The 19,219-nt window shown below is 35.4% G+C and overlaps 1 protein-coding gene and 1 long non-coding RNA gene across 6 annotated transcripts in view; one reads left to right on the top strand and one right to left on the bottom strand.

Annotated features, from left to right (window-relative positions):
• Positions 1–19,219, top strand: part of SPATA5 (spermatogenesis associated 5) — a 410,493-nt gene that overhangs the window by 142,884 nt on the left and 248,390 nt on the right. For all 5 annotated transcript variants that reach the window (XR_007725774.1, XM_050791095.1, XM_050791094.1 and 2 more), the window contains one exon: positions 8,109–8,235. Coding sequence is in view for 4 of the 5 variants with exons in the window: in XM_050791095.1 (XP_050647052.1) it covers positions 8,109–8,235 (127 nt within the window). In the remaining variant the exon portion in view is untranslated. The remainder of the gene's footprint in view (positions 1–8,108; positions 8,236–19,219) is intronic.
• LOC126954987 (uncharacterized) overlaps positions 1–19,219 on the bottom strand; it is a 40,730-nt gene that overhangs the window by 14,552 nt on the left and 6,959 nt on the right. The window contains exon 3 of the long non-coding RNA XR_007725776.1: positions 6,259–6,366. This is a non-coding gene — a long non-coding RNA (uncharacterized LOC126954987). The remainder of the gene's footprint in view (positions 1–6,258; positions 6,367–19,219) is intronic.

The following is a 19,219-nucleotide window of genomic DNA, read 5'->3' as shown; positions in this document are numbered from 1 at the left end:
CATTGCCATTGTACCTAAATAGTCATTTCCATACCCAAGGTCATCTTGGTTTTCTCTTATGCTGTCTTCTAGGTGTTTTATAGTTTATGTTTTACCTGTAGGTCTGTAATCCACTCCGAGTCAGTTTTTGGAATAAGTGTAAGGGGTGTGTCTAGATTCATTTTTTTTGCATACGGATGTACACTTGTTCCAGCATCATTTGTTAAAAGGACCATCTTTGCTCCCTTGTATTGCCTTTGCTACTATGCCAAAGATCAGCCAGCCGTATTTATGTGGGTCTATTTCTAGGCTCTCTGTTCTGTTCTGTTGATCACTTTGTCTCTCTCTCTTTTTTTTTTTTTTGCCAGTACCACACTGTTTTGATTACTGTCGCTTTATAGGTAGTCTTGAATTTGGATACTGTCAGTCCTGCAACTTTGTTCTTTTCCTTCAATATTGAATTAGCTATTCTGGATCTTTTGGCTTTCAGTATAAACTTTATAATGGGTTTGTCAATATTCACACAATAATTTGTTGGGATTTTGGTTGGGATTGCACTGAATCTATGGATCAAGTTGAAAAGAATTGACATCTTAACAGTGTTGAATCTTTCCATGAGTGTGGAATATCTCTTCACTTATTTAGATTTTCCCCATTTTTCTTTCATTAGTGTTTGTATTTTTTCTCATACAGATTTTGTACAAATTTTGTTAGAGTTATAACTCAGTTTTTTGTGGTGCTAATGTAAACGATAATGTGGTTTTTAAATAGTGTGTTTTTAATTTGAAACACTTTTTAATCCTTGTCTTGTTCTTAATCATAGCAGGAAAGCTTCTAATTTCTCACCATTAAGTATGATGTTAGCTGTAGGTTTTTTGTAGCTGTTCCTTATCAAATTGAGGAAATTCAGCTCTATTCCTAGTTTGCCGAGAGGTTTTTTTTTTTTTTTTTTTTTAAACCAATAATGGGTATTGAATTTTGTGTCAAATATTTTCTTCATCTATTTATATAATTATGAGATTTTTTTTTCCTCAGTCTGTTGATGTGATGGATTAAATTAATGGATGTAATGTTACATCAGTTGTAACATCAATTGTAATGTAATATTTTCAAATGTTAAACTAGCCTTGTGTACCTGGAATAAATCCCACTTGGTTATGGCATATAATTATTCTTTTTTTGTTTGTATTTTTTTTTTAAGAGACAGGGTCTCAGTCTGTCGCCCAAGCTGGAGTGTACTGGCACAATCATAGCTCACTGCATTCTTGAACTCCTGGGCTAATGTAATCCTCCCACCTCATAATTATTTTTACATGTTGCTGGATTTGATTTGGTAAGATTTTGTTGAGGATTGTTGCATCTATGCTTATGGGCAATATTTGTGTGTAGTTTTCTTTTTTTGTGATATCTTTGTTTGGTTTTGGTATTTGTCTAATTGTGGCTTCATAGAATGAGTTAGGAAGTATTCCCTCTGCTTCTGTTTTCTAAAAGAGATTAGAGAGCTGGTATAACTTTGTCCTTAAATGTTTGGTTGAATTCACCAGGAAACTATCTGGGTTTTGTGCTTTCTGTTTTGAAAGGTTATTAATTATTTATTTAATTTCTTTAACAGACACAGGCCTATTCAATTTGTCTATTCTTGTGTGGGTTTTGGCAGATTGAATTTTTTAAAGGAATTTATTCGTTTCATCTAGGTTATCAAATTTTGGGGCATAGGATGTCTTCGTTTTTTACAATTATCCTTTTAGTATGTATAAGATCTGTAGTGATGTGTCCTCTGTCATATCTGATATTAGGAATTTATGTCTTTTCTCTTTTTTTCTTAGATAGCCTGGATAGAGGCTTATTGATTTTATTGATTCTCTGAAAGATCCAACTTTTAGTTTCATTGTTTTTTTCTCTTTTTACTTCCTATTTTAGATTTCATTGATTTCTGCTCAAATTTTTATTATTTCTTTCATTCTGCTTATTTTAGTTTGCTCTTCTGGTTGCTTAAGGTGGAAGCTTAGTATTGATTTTAGATCTTCTTCTCTAATATATACATTCAATACTGTAAGTTTTGCTTTAAGTACTGCTTTCTCTGCATCGATAAATTTTGATAAGTTCTATTTTCTTTATCTATATATTTATAGACAATAGAACTTTGATAAGTTCTATTTCTTTTTCTATATATTTATAGATATAGATCTATAAAACTAAATAGTGTATGTATCAATGTGTGCGTGTGTGTGTGTGTGTGTGTGTGTATATATATATTTAGAGAGAGAGAGAGAGAAAGAGAGACAGACAGGGTCTTACTCTGTTGTCCACACACAGTGTAGTTGTGCAATCACAGCTCACTAAAGCCTCAACCTCCCTGGCTCGAGTGATCCTCCTGTCTCAGCCTCCCAACTAGCTACATGCATCACCATGCTCAGCTGCATTTATTTTATTTTTTATGGAGATGGGGTCTCACTCTTTTGCTAAAGCAGGTCTCGAACTCCTGGCTTCAAGAAATCCTCCCACCTTGGCCTCCCAAAGTTCTGAGATTACAGGCGTGAGCTACTGCACCTGGCCTAAAAATTTTTAAAAATTTCTCTTGAAGTTTCTTTTTTGTCCTATGTATTACAAGTGTGTTGTTCAGTCTTTAAGTATTTTGGAATTTTTGTTTTTTAGCTGTTTGCTGTTAACTTTTAGTTTAATTCTATTTTGGTCTGAAAGCAGACATTCTATGATTTCTTTTAAATTTGTTCATGTGTGTTGTATGGACAAGAATGTGGTCTGTCTTAGTGAATGTTCTGAGTTTATGAAGAATGTGTTGGCTGTTTATAGATATAAGTTATATCCAGTTGAATTGCTATTTAGTTCAACTATGTTCTTACTAATTTTTTTTTTTTTTTTTTTTTTGCCTGTTGGATCTATTTCTAATAAAGGGATGTTGAAGTTTTCAGCTATAATAGCGTATTCATCTGCTTCTCCTTGTAGTTCTATTAGTTTTTGCCTCACATGTTTTGCTGATTTGTTATTAGATGAATACACGTTAAGGATTGTTCTGTCTTCTTAGACAGTTTACCCCTTTATCATTATATAATACCCCTTTTGGTCTCTGAGAATTTTGCATGCCTGAAGTCTGCTGTGTCTGGAATCAATATAGCCAATCCAGCTTTCTTTGGTTTAGTGTTAGCATTGTACGTCTCTCTTCATTCTTTTATTTTTAAACTATATTTGTTTTTTATGGTAAAGTGGGTTTCTTGTAAACAATATATAGTTAGGTCTCTTTTTTTTATTCATTCAATCTCTGTTCTTTAATTGGTGCATTTAGGCCATTGATGTGTAAAGTGATTATTGATATGGTTGGATTAATATCTACCATATTTGTTACTGTTTTCTATTAGTTGCCCTTGTTCTTCATTCCCATTTCTTTTTCTTCTCTTTCATGGCTTTAATTGAGCATTTTATGTTATTTTATCTCTTTTCTTAGACTGTAAAGGTTTTTGGGTTTTTTTGTTTGTTTTTCAGTTGTTAACCCTAAGTTTTGCAATATATTTCTACTTTCAAATAGCCCTGTTCACTTCACAGGTAGTGCAAGTACCTTATAATAACAAAATATTCCTAAGTTATCCTTCCCATGTCCCTTGTATCATTTTTGTCATTCATTTCACTTGTCCACAAACTATAGGTATCAAATACGTTGTTGTTCTTGTTTTGAACAAACTTTTGTTAGATCAGTTAAAAGTAGGAAAAATTAAAGTTTTTAACTTCATTTCTTCTTTCTCTTTCTTTATATAGATCAAAATTTCTGACCTATATTAGTTTTCTTCTTTCTGAAGAACTTTAAACATTTCTTGCAAGGCACGTCTACTGGCAACAAATTCCTTACTTTTATTTGAAAAAATTTTTCTCCTTCACTTTTGAAGGATGTTTTTGCAGGATATAAAATTATACATTGGTGGGTTTTTTCTCTCAATAATTTAAATATTTCATTTCACTTTCTTTTTGCTCACATGGTTTCTGAGGAGAAGTTAATGTAATTCTTGCTCTTTAAGTAAGGTGGTCCCCACCCCTTGACATGTGACTTCTTAAAGGTTTTTGAAAAATCTTTGATTTTCTGCCTATGTGTAGCTTTTTTTGTTTGTTTGTTTGTTTTTACATTTATTCTGCTCGGTGTTCCCTGGGCCTCCTGGATGTGTATCTGACATTAATCTGGGGAAATTCTCAGTGAATATTTCTTCAAATATTAGTTCTGTTCTCTGTGTGGTTTTATTATTGTTTTTTAAATCTAGTCCAGTATTTTGTTTTTATAAAGCTTTCTTTATCCATTTTGTTTTTATAAAGCTTTCTTTATCCTTGCATTTCAGTTTTGGAAGTTTGTATATACATATCCTTAAGTGCAGCGATTCTTTCCTCAGCTGTTTCCAGTTGACTAATGAGCCCATCAGATGTAATCTGTATTTCTGTTACAGTGCTTTTAATCTCTAGCATTTCTTTTTGATAGCATTTCTTTTTGATTCTCGCTTAGAATTTCCATCTCTCTGCTTACATTACTCATCGTTTCTTACTTGTTGTCTACTTTGTCCATTAGAATCCTTAACATGTTAATCATAGTTTTTAAAAAAATTGCTGGTCTGATACTTCTAGTGCTTCTGCCACATTTGACTTTGGTTTTGATGTGTACTCAATTTCTTCAAACTGTGGTATTTCCCTCTTAGTAGGCCTTGTAATCTTTCTTTGATAGCCAGACATGATATACAGGATAAAATGAACTGCAGTAAATGGGGCTTTAGTGATATAATGGTAAGGTGTTGGGAAGAGTATTTGAAGGAGAGTTCCATGGTCCTATGATTAGGTCTCAGTCTTTTAGTTTGTCTTGGACTGTGAACTTCACAATTTTCTCCCCTTAGGTGGGACAGGATGGCTAGACGGAGCTGGAGTTTTTTATTTTCATTCTCCCATAGGAAAGGCTAGAGAGGGCTAAAGTTGGGTATTTCTCTTCTTCTGGGTCAGTTGGTCTCTAATAAAACCTCAATAACATAAGCTCTGGGAAAACATTTTCTCTTGAGGAGCAGTCCTTTTTAAGAAGAGAGCGCTCTAGTGTATTTCACAATGGGTATTTTTCCTTCCCCCTGCCTGAAGCACAGGGGGATTTTTCTCAGATCTTCACTGTGAGAAGCTGGTGTAGTTCCTGAAGATAAAACTCACAAATGTGTGAGGGACCCCGCTCTACGACTCTCAGACTTGTCAAACACTGAACCCCCAGCAGTTTGTTAATTACATTTCCGGTTTTCCTACCCTGGCACTGGCTCTCATGGAGGTTTCTCTTTGTGGGTTTCTGCTCCAGAAAGTTGTGATTTTCTGTACCTGGGTTGTCTGTCCAATTTTGGGAGCAATGATTTGCCCTGTGACCTTACTAATATGATGGATCTAAGAAGAGTTGGTTTTTCAGTTTGTTCAGCTTTTTACTTACTCTTAGGACAGAGTGAAGACTTCCAAGCTCTTAACATTCTGGGCCAGAAATTGGACCAATGCTGTCCTTTTATTGTCTCTTCTCTACACTGCAAGCAACCATGGTGTTTCTCAAAAACACAGATGTGATTAGGTCATGTCTGTAGTTGAAACATCTCATTAACCGTAGCGTAAAATCCAAACTCCGTGATTTGGATAACAAGGTCTTTGTTATTCAGCCTTGGTTTATTTTTCTATACTATCTTTTATGTTTTCACTTTACTGTTATGCTGAGCCATTGTGCACTTTATCCAGTTTTTAGTATCCTGTGTTCTCTCTCTTTCCCTCCTTTCACCCTTTGTTTGCCTGATACCCACCAAGTTTTTAGGTTTTACCTTAGAAACCATCTTTCTTATGACAGCCCACCTTGACTCTCCTGAGACCAGTCCATATCGCCTTCCTGAGTTTTTTCTGGTATAGAATCACAAGTGATTCTCAGAGTAGATACAATTAAAGGCCTCTGATGTAATTTATTGGCAGCCTGAAATATTTACTATGCTTGTAGTAATTATGAAAGACCTCCTAAAGCTTTTGCCAACTGTGTTTCTACTTGACAGTTAAACTCTCATGTGGAAAAGTTATATTATGGAGAATCTTTTGAAGGGTGTTGATAGTGTTTGGCTCTGCGTCTCCACCCAGATCTCACATCAAATTGTAATCCCTGTATGTTGGAGGATCTAAGAAGATCCTCATGGTGGGAGGTGATTGGATCATGGGGGCAGATTTCCGCCTTGCAGTTCTCATGATAGTGAGTGAGATCTTATGAGATCTGATGATTTAAAAGTGTGTGGCACTTACCCCTTCTTGCTCTCTCTCTCTTTCCTCCTGCCATGTGAAGAAAGTCCTTGCTGCTGCTTCTCCTTCAGCCATAATTGTTAGTTTCCTGAGGTCTCCCGGTCATGCTTGCTGTTAAGTGGAATTGTGAATCAATTAAATACTGTTCTCTTCATAAATTACCCAGTCTCAGGTAGTTCTTTATAGCAGTGTGAGAACGGTCTAATACAGACATAGAATCCATTTGTTTATAGTGTTCAATGTTTATTCTTACGTACAGTCAAATAAGCAAATTTGTGTACTGACAGAGTAGCTACTTGCAAGAATTAGTGCCCGAAACAGTTCTCATTGACTTTGCAAGTACTCTTTAGTCCCATATATTTTAAATACTGGAGAAAACCGTGTAAATTAATAAGTTAGCATAGTGATTTGTATGACTACCTCGTGTGCATTTGATTAGTGTGAGTTAGCAGCTACTCTCCTGTGGATGCACTAAGTCAAATTTTTGAACTTATAATGCATGTTGAGGTCTAAATACTATCATTTAGAGGTGCTGATTACCTTATTATTAAATATATTACATGATGATTATACTGAGGTACCCTTCTTTGTCACAGGTGCTAACAAAGCTATTGGGTGTGTGTCTCCTTCTACTTTACGTCCTCTTCCACCTAAGTGCATCTGATTGAATTTACATGTTTAATACACTTACAATGCTGTGTTACTCTATTGTTGTCCACTCAGTTCTTTATTACATATTTATCAATTCCAATTGGTCTTGGAGGAAATCTAAGCTATTGCTAATGAGAATTGTTTTGCACATTTTGATTGTGTCATACAGGGTTTTGTTCATTAGTAGGATCTGTTGAGTTTGCTTCTTTTTTGGGGGAGGGGTGGGGACAGAATCTCACTCTGTTCCCCAGGCTGGAGTGCAGTGGCATGATCTCTGCCTACTGCAACCTCCACCTCCCAGGTTCAAGATATTCTCATGCCGCGGCCTCCTGAATAGCTGGGATTACATGTGCATGCCACCACACCTGACTAATTTTTTTAATTTTTTTTTTAGTAGAGATGGGGTTTGGCCATGTTGGCCAGGCTGATCTTGAACTCCTGGCCTCAAGTGACCCACCTGCCTTGACCTCCCAAAGGTTTACAGGCGTGAGCCACTGCACCTGGCCCAAGTTTATTTCTTAAAAACTTTAGTAATTTTTTTGTGGTCAAAGGACATGAAGTTAAAATAAAGGATAGTGTGTTTAGAACTGGCTTTGTAATTAACTTGATACATAAACCAATGGAAAAAACCTAGCATGCTTTCTTTGCCTATTTCTCAAAAAATGGGGATTGTGGTGATTACCTACCTTCTGATGTATTTTAAAAATATTCTTAATATTTATGAAGAAACATGAGAAATATCCTGGTTGTTATGGATGTGTAATGAGTTTTTTATTTCACATAGACTTTAGGTTTCATGAGAGGAATGAGTTTGCATCTTACTCAGTTTTTTATTCCTAATTTCTGTCAACATATTTACCATGCAGAATATAAACATTGATTGAACAATTCTGTATGTATTTGATGAACTATTTTAAATAATCTTATATCTTATTTTTCAGTGCTTTTATTTCTGACATTTATTTAAATATTTTAGTTTTGGAATGAAAATGAACATGGTTGATGATAGAGGAAAATAAATGATTTGAATACAGTTTGTTTTGGGATATGATAATACAGTAAATAAAGTCACAAAGGCATACTTCATATTTGAAAATAGACATGGTTTTTCTTGTTATAGACTACAGAACCTTTAAAAATTAATAGATATAGTATTTGAAGATAGGTTAAAGATATTTTTTAAACTGTATTTTCAAAATCAGTTCTTTAGGTGCTGGGAATGTGGCTGATCGTGTTTTGGCTCAGCTCTTAACAGAAATGGATGGGATTGAACAGCTAAAGGATGTGACCATTTTGGCAGCTACTAACCGCCCAGATAGGATAGACAAGGTAAGAGAGAAGGCATTGTGGATATTATAAAATCAAGAACTGGTTCGTTTGATTTTATCAGGTTTTTGTTTTTGTCAAATTACTTTCTAATCGGTATTTCATTTAGAGGATATTGAAGAATGTGAAGCAGGTTCACTGTGGACTGGTTACCATTTTGTCTGAGTCTGGTAAGACAGAACATTCTTGCATACAAGTTATACGAAGCAAGTTTACCACTTACAGATAGGCAGCAAGATACAACAGAAGCCTAGGATTCATTGCAAGCCAGTCTCTCAAGATTCAGGAAAGCTGCCCAGGGTGAATGGAATCTTGACTGCATGTGCCCCACTTGCACTGCAGCTGAGGGCCTCTGGAAGGCACCCTGTTCTGGGTTTTATACACTGAGGATGTGAGACTCACTGGGCTAAAGTGTTGGAGTTTCTAGGGGAGGACTGGAGTAGAACCTGGGCTGTTCCAACCAGTCCCTCCCTGTCTCAGGATGTTGCATTTCCTGCACATGCTACAGTTATTCTTGAGAGCTATGAGGGGGAAGAGAGAACTGGGTCATTCCAAGACCACCCAGAGAGCTGTCCTACAAAGGATCTTAAACTAAAGGAAATTAAGAGAACAAAGGAAAGCTTTTATTTACATTTTTATTTCTTATGGTTCAGTAAGGACCATTTCTTGTGATTCATAACTCTTCAATATCTACTCCCCCATCTTGTATCTTACTTATAACATATTTCTCTAGAGAATTGAAGTTTTAGATTTCTTTGGAATTCTTTGTTTCATCTAATTTATTCTTCCAGAGTTTTCAACATTTTCATCTATATGAAGGTACATTCTAGCTATTTAGCAAGTACTAGTTAGACTCCAGTTACCATCAACACAGTAACTTTGAAGAAGTACTGTCCTGATTGTTGTTTTTAAAGCAATTAGAATAAAAATAATGGATTCTTCTATTTTTTTAAAGAAGTTACTCAGGCTGTTACATTAAATTAAGTAGTATAGGTGCAAAGCCAATCCTTTTATTTATTTATTTATTTATTTATTTATTTTTATTATACTTTAAGTTCTAGGGTACATGTGCAGAACATGCAGGTTTGTTACATATGTATACATGTGCTGCACCCATCAACTCATCAGCACCCATCGACTCATCATTTACATCAGGTAGAACTCCCAATGCCATCCCTCCACCCTCCCCCCTCCCCACAATAGGCCCCAGTGTGTGATGTTCCCCTTTCTGTGTCCAAGTGATGTCATTGTTCAATTCCCATCTATGAGTGAGAACATGCGGTGTTTGGTTTTCTGTTCTTGCGACAGTTTGCTGAGAATGATGGTTTCCAGCTGCATCCATGTCCCTACAAAGGACACGAACTCATCCTTTTTTATGGCTGCATAGTATTCCATGGTGTATATGTGCCACATTTTCTTAATCCAGTCTGTCACTGATGGACATTTGGGTTGATTCCAAGTCTTTGCTATTGTAAATAGTGCCGCAATAAACATACGTGTGCATGTGTCTTTATAGCAAAAGCCAATCCTTTTAAACTGTTACTACCACTTTTTCCCTAGGTCATAATTTAATAAAGGAGTTCAGTAATTTAAGTGCCTCATTTATATCTAATATGTAATATTTTATAAGGATTTAAGTTGAGTAAACATTTGCTCTCAGAGCATGAACCAGTTTCCCTTTTTTGTTGTTGTTAGAATTATTGCCTTGCGTATGACTTCATGAGCTACTTTCTTCCTGTGTACATATACACATACTTTCAGTTTTAAAAAATGTGATTTTTAAAAAAGACCCCTTTGAATGTAACTATTATGTGGCAAGAAAACCTTGCTTTGGTTAGGTATTTTGCTATGTGATAAAGATCCTTTGGTTAAATGAAGGAAAGCTTTGGACCTTAAAAAAAAAAAATTCCCTTACTGATGCGATATTTTATTAGAAGATAGGTGAGTTCTCAGTATTTATAGAAACTGGGTTGGTGTTAAGGCATCTCTGAAGTCTATATAAAGTATAAGACTGTATCTTAACAAGGACTGTAGAAACTGCTGAAAGAGCCTTAAAGTTTACCTAATTCTGCCTCTGGTTTCACAAATAAAGGTGCTGAATCAAAAATCTTCTCCTGGTAAGAATTCATTGTATTTTTATGATATTTATTTCCTGGTTTCCCTGTGGTTAATAAGCTCTAAAATGTCTTAGGATTTTTGTCACTATAGCCTAATCTGATAATAACCTTCTTTGACTTCCTAATGTTGGATGTCCTCGATATTAGATATATTTCTTGAAGTAGGATGTAAGGCTTACAATAAACTTAACTGCATTTTTCTAAATCAAGCTGTCTGATTTGCCCTGTTTAGTGCTTGCGTTGTTGTTTTCTTGCTGTGTAACAAATTACCCCAAATTTAGCAGCTTCACACCCATTTGTTAGTTCACATTTCTTAGGTTAGAAGATGGGCACCTTATGACTAGTTTGTCTGCTCAGGATTTAAACTAAAGACCGAAAACACAGTGTTGGCTAGAGTGCATTCTCATTAGGAGTTCCTGTTTCTAAGCTCACATGATTGTGGCACAACTCACTTGTGATTGGGGCTGAGGACTAAAGACTGAATTACCTTACCTGATGTCAGCTAGGAGCCACTCTCAGCTCCTAGAGACTACCCACATTCCTTGCCATACAGCCTCCTCCACCATCAGAAACAGTAATGGAAAACTCCATTATGTTTTATCCCTGTCACACTGCAAATTTCCTTTGCCAGGAAAAGCCCTGTCCTTCTGGAGCGCTCATCTGATGAGGTTAGTCTTATTGAGAAAAAATCTCTGGACATTGAAGTCAGCTGATTCAGGATCCTGCAAAAGCCCTTCACAGTAGCACCTAGATTAGCATTTGATTGAATAAGTGGGAGAAGGTATGTTTCTATCAGGGTGATACAGGACAGGCCGGCCCCAGAATTGGGGCATAGCCTGGGAGGGTTCTTGGCTACACCCAGGAAAGAATTCAAGAGCCTGATGGTGGTGTTAGACAGCAATCTTTTATTGATTGGTACTGCCCCTTGTAGTGCAGGGCTGACTCATAAGCAGTGCACCCAGAGTTGGCAAGTTATGGGCTTTTGGCAACTGTATTTATACTCACTTATGCCTACTTTCATTTACATGCAAATTAAAGGGTGAGTTTACACAAATTGAGTCTATGGAAGGGTAACTTCTGGGTCACTGCCATGGAAAGGGGTGGTAACCTTTGAGTCGCTGCCATGATATTTGTTTACTGCCATGGTTCTGGTGGCAATGTCTTATGCCAATGAGCATTGAGCTCCGCTAGAGATCGCTTTTACTGCCATCTGCTGGCTTTGGCCAGTTTCTTCACTTTGCCCCATCTGGACTAGATCTTGTTTTGTTCAGCAGAGTTTTCACCAGAAAACAAGTCCTATTGGTCTCCTACCTCATCCCCCGCCTCAGATTAGAAACTCCTCCTTAATCTTAAAGGGCTGCAGATGGGCACAGGTCTATCTTCTGTAAGTGCTTCCTGCTGATTTTATAAACATAGGCACTGCCTAGCATGGGAGGAGTAAAAATCTCCAGATACTGATGTAAGGAGCCCAACAGCAGGATGTTTTCATTTTCTGGGTCAGAAGATAAGATGAATTGGAAGCCTTGTGCCAGCATCATCTTTATGTTGACTTTAGAAGATAAAAACTTTACTAGGAGGTTAAACAAGAAAATTATAATTAGAAGGAAGAGAAAACTTAATGCTCCTATGCCCACCCACAGCATCACATTATTTATCTGTGTGTTTGTGAAATAATAGCTTTAAGTCTTCTAGAGGTTTGTAAGGATTACTTATGGTGTCTTCCTCTTATGCCTGCAGGGACTTACAAGAAACAGGTTTAATCCTGGACAGCTGTACCCAGCTAGTGATCCTCTGATGTTTGATAGCAGTGGAGGTCCTTAATAATACCTGATAGGGGTCCTTCCATTTTGGGTTGTAATTGATCATCAGGGGATCTTTCTTTTTAAGTTTTTACTAAGACTAAGTCTGGTTAAACAGAGGAACTCTTTTTTTCTTTGTGGGAAAGGACAACATTTTATTTTCATAATTTTGAAAGGCCTTTTGAACCTGGCCTAAATTCCAAGAGCAGGGGTGGCATAGTGAAGTATGTCCAACTCACTATTTCCCATCATGGCCTGAATTAGTTTTTTAGGTTTCTGTAGGATTTCCTTTGGCCAGGGAACTTACAAGTCAAAAGACTTATAGCCAATTAAATATTTTAGGCCAGAGAGGAATGGAGGTGGCTTAAAACTATTTTAAGCAATATAGGAGTCAAATATTAAAAGCTAAAAATAAGTTTATATATCAAGAAAAACCAAGAGCATCAAATCAAGCTATACTTGCGGGAAACAGTGTTCCTGTAGACCTCTGAGGCAAAACACTTTAGTATCAGGCCATAACAGCAGTCAGAACCAGAGAAGAAACAAGTCACAGGAGCTGACAAAAAAGCTAAAGGAGAGAGTTACACAAATCTGAGAAGTTTTCAAAAGAAATAAATCACAGAATTGAAAAGCAAAAATTCTGGTAAGTTAGCAAATTAATACCTTAAGCAAAGCTGGCTCTAACACCTAGACCATTTTCTAGAAAGTCTACCACAAACAGTTTTCCTTCAGTCATAGCCAGCTAAATCACACTCAAAATTCTCCTCACAAATTCCCTTTCACAAACCCCATTATCACCCACACATACCATCCTTGACATGTCTGAACCTTGTGACCTGTCCTACACCGTCTCCCTCTCAAACACCCAGTTACTTTACTCTAGGACAAGAATCCACCATACAGGGTCCCTCATACAAAATCACTTTCTTTATATTCCTCCCCCACCACACACAAATATATATATATATATATATCTTTTATCCATACTTTCCTCACATCCCTCTTTTTATTCACTGATTCCCTCTTATTTTGAACCATTGCCTAAATGTGCTGCATATATTCTGTAGTTATGGTGGGGAAAGTGCTTTCAGTATTTAGTGATAATTGTAAAAAAGTTTAATATTTAATTCATTTCTGTTTCAGGTAGAACTCCATGTGGAATGTGAATTTTTTTAAACTATAGTTTTGTTACTACTCAGCTGATATATACTATATCAAAAGTGTATGTCCTTGTCAAGTCCTCTAAAGTTTGTGAAATACAAGAGAATATGCAGTAAAATTTTAAGTCTTATTTCCTTTCCAGTTAACTTTTTCTCTGAAGAACTACTGTGGAACATTATTTATATTGTTTAATAGTACTATAAAGTTGTTTCCACACTTGTGTAATTAGCACATAATGTTCAAACTGTGCCGTGAATGTGCCGGTAGAAACAAAACAGTTTTAAGGACAATTGAAACAACAACATCGTGTTATGAAATAGACACAGTTTTTACCATCTTTATTGTCTGGAGGAAACTGTAGTAGGAATAAAAAAGGTGACAAAGAGTTAAAGTACATTTTATGTTTTGAGGCTAAAACTGATTTTAAAAAGACCATTGTAGGGTCAAAGAAATATATATATAGTATAATTTTGGCTACATTAAATCCAGGCATTTGGCCTTTTAAATTAGCTAGCATATTTTACAATCTTGTTGCCTGTTACCCCATAACCTCTATGTTACGATAATTTTAAGTTAGTATGTTAAAACAAGGAGAAATCCTGGACTGTCACAGAAGTGAAATTGATATCATTGTGTTACCCATGTGTTGTGCATATTTAGTGTCTCTTTTTGACAATATTTCAGTTTCATGTCTTCTGGGGAGACTAAAGCCAAAGTTTCTTGGGGATTCTGGTGTTTCAGCAAAGAAAGTGAGACACATAGCTCAAAAACTTCATTATTTTACTCCTTGCTATGTCACATTTACATGTCAGACTCATTCGCTGTGATGTAGCACACTAGGCTGAGTGAAATAATTGCTTGTGATGTCCCTAAGTCGCCTAGGCTTTTTCCTACCTCCTGCTTAGATAGTGAAGAGAAGTTGAAGTTGCATCCTCTAGTGTTCATTTTGCGTAAGAGTAACAGGATGTGGTAGGACAGATGAAGATTAACGAGATTGTGTGATGTCAAGTAGGCTCATTGTCTTTAGATTGATTGCTGATGGTCTGGATTTGCTTAGCATCAGGGGAGTTTAGAAACAAACACCTAATTTATTATTGATCCCCAAATAATAGTTAAATGCCCAAACTTTTGGAGTTTATGTTGTTTATTTCACTGTTAACAACTGCTGTGTGGCGCCTTTAGAAGTATCCAGTCCATGACATTTTGTACATTTGTGTTGAATCTTAAGGAAAACATGGTCATGTCTTCTTTCTCAGGTAATAAGCATGCCTCAAAATAGTTTTAACTCTGTGAATATCTTTGAATTCAGTTTATTTGGGTACTGTTAGTACTGATGCCTACTATATAACAAGCTCCTAATAAGAACTATTAAATTATAAGCATTATTCCTAGCATATAAACCTAGTTTTCTTGTAGTAGGAAATTGGAAGGACTTCAAAAATTTTACTTTAAGCCATCTATGGAAAAGATTGCCCAATTGAGGAAAATTGTGAAAGTTATGTGGAAGTCTTGAATAATTTGGTTTCAGGATTATTTTCTATTGTTGTGTTAGACTCATGGAGGTAGTAAATTGGCATTAATTTTCCTTACAGTTTTCTGGAAGAGGAAATATGCTTAATGAGCTAAATGAGACATAACATTTTGTTTTCTTACATTGTTGCAAATTGAAGTTGGGTTTTGTTGTTTGTTTTGAGATGCAGGCCTGGCGGTATTGCCCAGGCTGAAGTGCAGTGTCTATTCATAGATTGTAAAGTAGTGCAGCCTTGAACCTTTGGACTCAAGCAATCTCCTGCCTCAGCCTCTCAAGTAGCTAAGATTGTAGGTGTGCACCACAGCATCCAGCTTAAAATTTAGTTTTCTAGAAAGTTTATGACATGGGAAAAAGTTAATTAGCAATATTTAGAAATGTCCACAAATAAAAAGCTAAATATACGTATCTTTCAATATTCAAATGACTAGTGTTCCAAAAATACCCTCAGAAGAAAGGCTACAAATGTTTGTTCATTCTCTATTTTTTTCCTTGTTATAACTATTGCTCTTCTAATATTACTCTTCTCAGCTAAGTCAGAACTAAAAAAAGGCGGCAAGGACTAACTGACATTAATAGTTCAAATGAATCATAATTCTTTATTTTCCCAAAAGTATTTAAGGAATGGATGCCGGTTAATCTTTCACATTGTTTATCAAAATGATGTGAAGAGTCTTTGGTGAGCCATAATGAGATCACAACTGAAAAGTGTCCTCTACGGTTGTTTTCCAATTTCAGCTTTACCATCTTTACACAAGACTCTCATAAGTGTTTTTGTTATTGTTGCTGGATTTTTGTTTTGTTTGTTTTTTAAATCTCCAAGTGTTTTAACTTCTATGGCAGTTATTCTTCTTTATCTTCTATGGCAGCCGCTTACAAGTTTTGACTTTGGGGATAGAGACTTGGGAGAGATCAGAGAAGAGAGACTGGTTAGAGTTTGTATGCATATATGGGTCTTACTTCATTTCGATGTTCATAAGATAAAGACTCTGTATCTCAAGAATTGGCAAACTATGGCCTTTAGGCCAAATGTGACCCACCATATGGTTTTGCACATCCCATTGTCTAAGAATAGTGTTTACATATTTAAATGATTAGGAAAATAAAAGTGGTTTTTGGTGACATACGAAAATTATATGAAATTCAACTTTCAGTCCCCATAAATAAAGCTTTATTAGAACACAGCCACACTAATTTGATTATGTTTTGTGTATTACTGCTTTTGCACTACTGTAGTAGAGTAGTTACAGTACAGACTTATGGCCTATAAAGCCTAAATTATATACTCTGAACCTTTACAGAAAAAGTTTGCTGACTCTTTATTTGTCCTTTTAAGGTTTTAGAAGATTAGTAGTCTTTGATGTCTGTTGTTCATCTATGAGCCTCACGTTTTCTTTTTAAAAAATATTATTTATTTTAATTGACATAAAAATTGTATCTGTAGAGTACAACATGTTGTTTTGATAATTGTGTATACATTGTGGAATGGCTAAATCAAGCTATTTAACGTGCATTACTTCACATACTTCTTATTTTTTTTGTGATGAGGACACTTAAAACCAACTCTCTTAGTAATTTTTAAGTATACAATATATTGTTATTAACGATAGTCATCATGCAGTACAATAGACCTCTTGAACTTATTCCTCCTGTTTAACTGAAGGTTTGTATCCTTTGACCAATATCTCCCAACTCCCTTAGACCTCCAGACCCTGATAACCACCATTCTACTTTCTGCTTTTATAAGTTCGACTTTTTAAGACTCTACACATAAGCGAGATCATGCACTATTTGCCTTTATTTGTCTGGCTGGCTTATTTCACTTAGCATAATGTCCTCCAGGTTGATCCATGTTGTCACAAATGACAGGATTTCCTTTTAATAAAGGTTGAATAGGATTACCTTCTGTATACACACCACATTGTCTTTATCCATTTATTCTTTGATGAATACTTAGGTTGATTCCATGACTTGGATATTGTGAATAATGCTGCAGTGAACATGGAGTGCAGATGTCTCTTAGACATACTGATTTCATTTCCTTTGGATATATACTCAATAGTGGAATTGCTGGATAATAAGATAGTTTTATTTTAAATTTTTTAGAAACTTCCACACTATTTTCTGTAGTATCTGAAGCAATTTGCATTCCTGCCAACAGTGTACAAGGGGTCTCTTTTCTCCACATCCTCACCAACATTTATCTTTCATGTTTTTGACAATATCTATTCTAACAGGTATGAAATGGTATCTTATTGTGGTTTTCATTGGCATTTCTCTGATGATTAGTGATGTTGAGCACTTAAAAAATATACCTGTTGGCTATTTGTATGTCTTTTCTGAGAAATGTCTATTCAGGTCTTTGGCCCATTTTTTAATCAGGTCATTTGTTGCTGTTGAGTTCCTTATAAATTTTGGTATTTCAGATTTTAACACCTTATCAGGTTTGGTTTACGAACATATTCTCTCATTTTATAGATTGTCTTTTCACTATGTTGAGTGTTTCCCTTTGCTGTGCAGAGGCCTTTTAGCTTCATGTAATCCCATTTGTCTATTTCTTGTTTTGTTGTCTGTGCTTTTGAGGTCATGTTCAAAAAAGTATTGTCCAGGCCAGTGTCATGGAACATTTTCCCTATAACTTCTTTCAGTAGTTTTTCAGTTTTAGCTCTTTATTTGTCTTTAATTCATTTTGAGTTGAATGAGCCACAGAGTTTTTTAAAAGATTGTTTAAAAATGTTTAACACATAAGTTTTCTGAAGATACATTATATTATAAATCATATATGAGTAAAAATTATACTGAACTTAAATAGTAGGGAGGCTGAATTAACTTATTTCAAGTATACACCATCCCCTCTTGAAAGTTCTCTTAATCTTCAATTTTTTAAAATACATTTTCTTCCACTAAATACTTATTTTTTTCCACTAAATACTTAGTTTTTTTCCAACTGACTCCCTAAAACCCTTAAATCTACAATTTTTATTACATGAGTAACGTAAATATTTATTCATGACACCTGAATCTTAAAGTTCCATTGGTTATTAGCTTTTTGTAGTTGTGAGTTGTATGCCCTTTTTAGTATATAGCATCATTGGGATTTTCAGGCTTAGATTTCTAAATTTTGAAAGATTCTGTGTTCAGATATATTTGTTTAGTAAATAATATTTGATATTGTCAACGTGAATTGAAGTAGGTTTAATATTAGAGAAAGTAATACCATAATAAAATACATGTTGCTGTCAAACCCAAGGTCTAAAAGAAATTGGTTTTTTCAAGATTAGAGAGGACATAGAAGGCTCCATGGTCTAGATGACCCATCTGATGCATTGACACCTGTCGTAAAATCCCAACCCATGGTTTCTTCATCCTTTGCTCATTCACCCACACTGATGGGGAACTATTAACTCACAAAATAGATCATTTCATTTTTGTGTCAGACTATTAGGAAGTTCTTTAATCTGATGAACCAGCAGCTGTTTGTCTCCCCAAACCTTCTATACATCCACCTGATTTTATGCCAAAATCTGTAAAGAACAGTTTTTAATCCTTCTTCTATATGGTGTTCCTTTATTTTTTAAAGCTGTTAGGTATCTTTACACTTTATCTCACTACCAGTCTTTTGTTTTTCAGGCTTGATATTTTGGATTATTTCATATGCCATTCTTTTTCCGTCTAAAGCATTCGCTTCCTTTTCTTGTCCTTTTCTCTCTGAAGTTGTCACATCCACGAACAAATATATAATGATTGTGTTCTGATCAGTACAGAACTTAGTGAGACTCCTGCTGCCTCTACTCTGAATATCTTGCTTCTACGAATGCATTCCAGGATTTTGCTAGCTTATTTGTTAGCTGCACATTGGGATTGCTATTGAATAAAGTCATCAAGAACAACAACAAAGGTGAAAAGCCCAGGTCTTTCTTCAAAAGTCTTCTAAATAACAGTTTTCACGCCTTGGGCTTGTGCAGTTAATTTAAGTTTCAGCAACTGAGGCACAATATATACCAGGTATAGAAGTCATCCTCCAAAATTAGCTCCTCTAAGTTTCTCCTACTTTTCACATGATTCCCAGATATTCTTTTCTTTAAGTCCAAGTAATTTCCTAATTATTTCCATGGCTGTGGCTACAAAGGCTTTAGGCCACAGGAATAGAGGAATTTGTTCTTACTAAATTCATCTTATTAGATTTGATTAATCTTCCCAACTTACCAACTGTGGGATATGTATTTCTTTATTCATTGATAGCAAAGGCACTATATATCTTAAATACCAAGAAGAATTTATATAGCTTTCTTTTTAAAACATAGTTTAAAGTATCTAGTTCAAGATCCCCAATCTAGGTGAACCTTGTGGAACATTTAATTGACATGGAGATAATTAGGGGA

Source organism: Macaca thibetana, chromosome 5, assembly GCF_024542745.1.
Source record: "Macaca thibetana thibetana isolate TM-01 chromosome 5, ASM2454274v1, whole genome shotgun sequence".
Lineage (NCBI taxonomy): Eukaryota > Metazoa > Chordata > Mammalia > Primates > Cercopithecidae > Macaca > Macaca thibetana.
The sequence above is the reverse complement of the archived record's forward strand: the minus strand, read 5'-3'. Positions and strand labels throughout refer to the sequence as shown.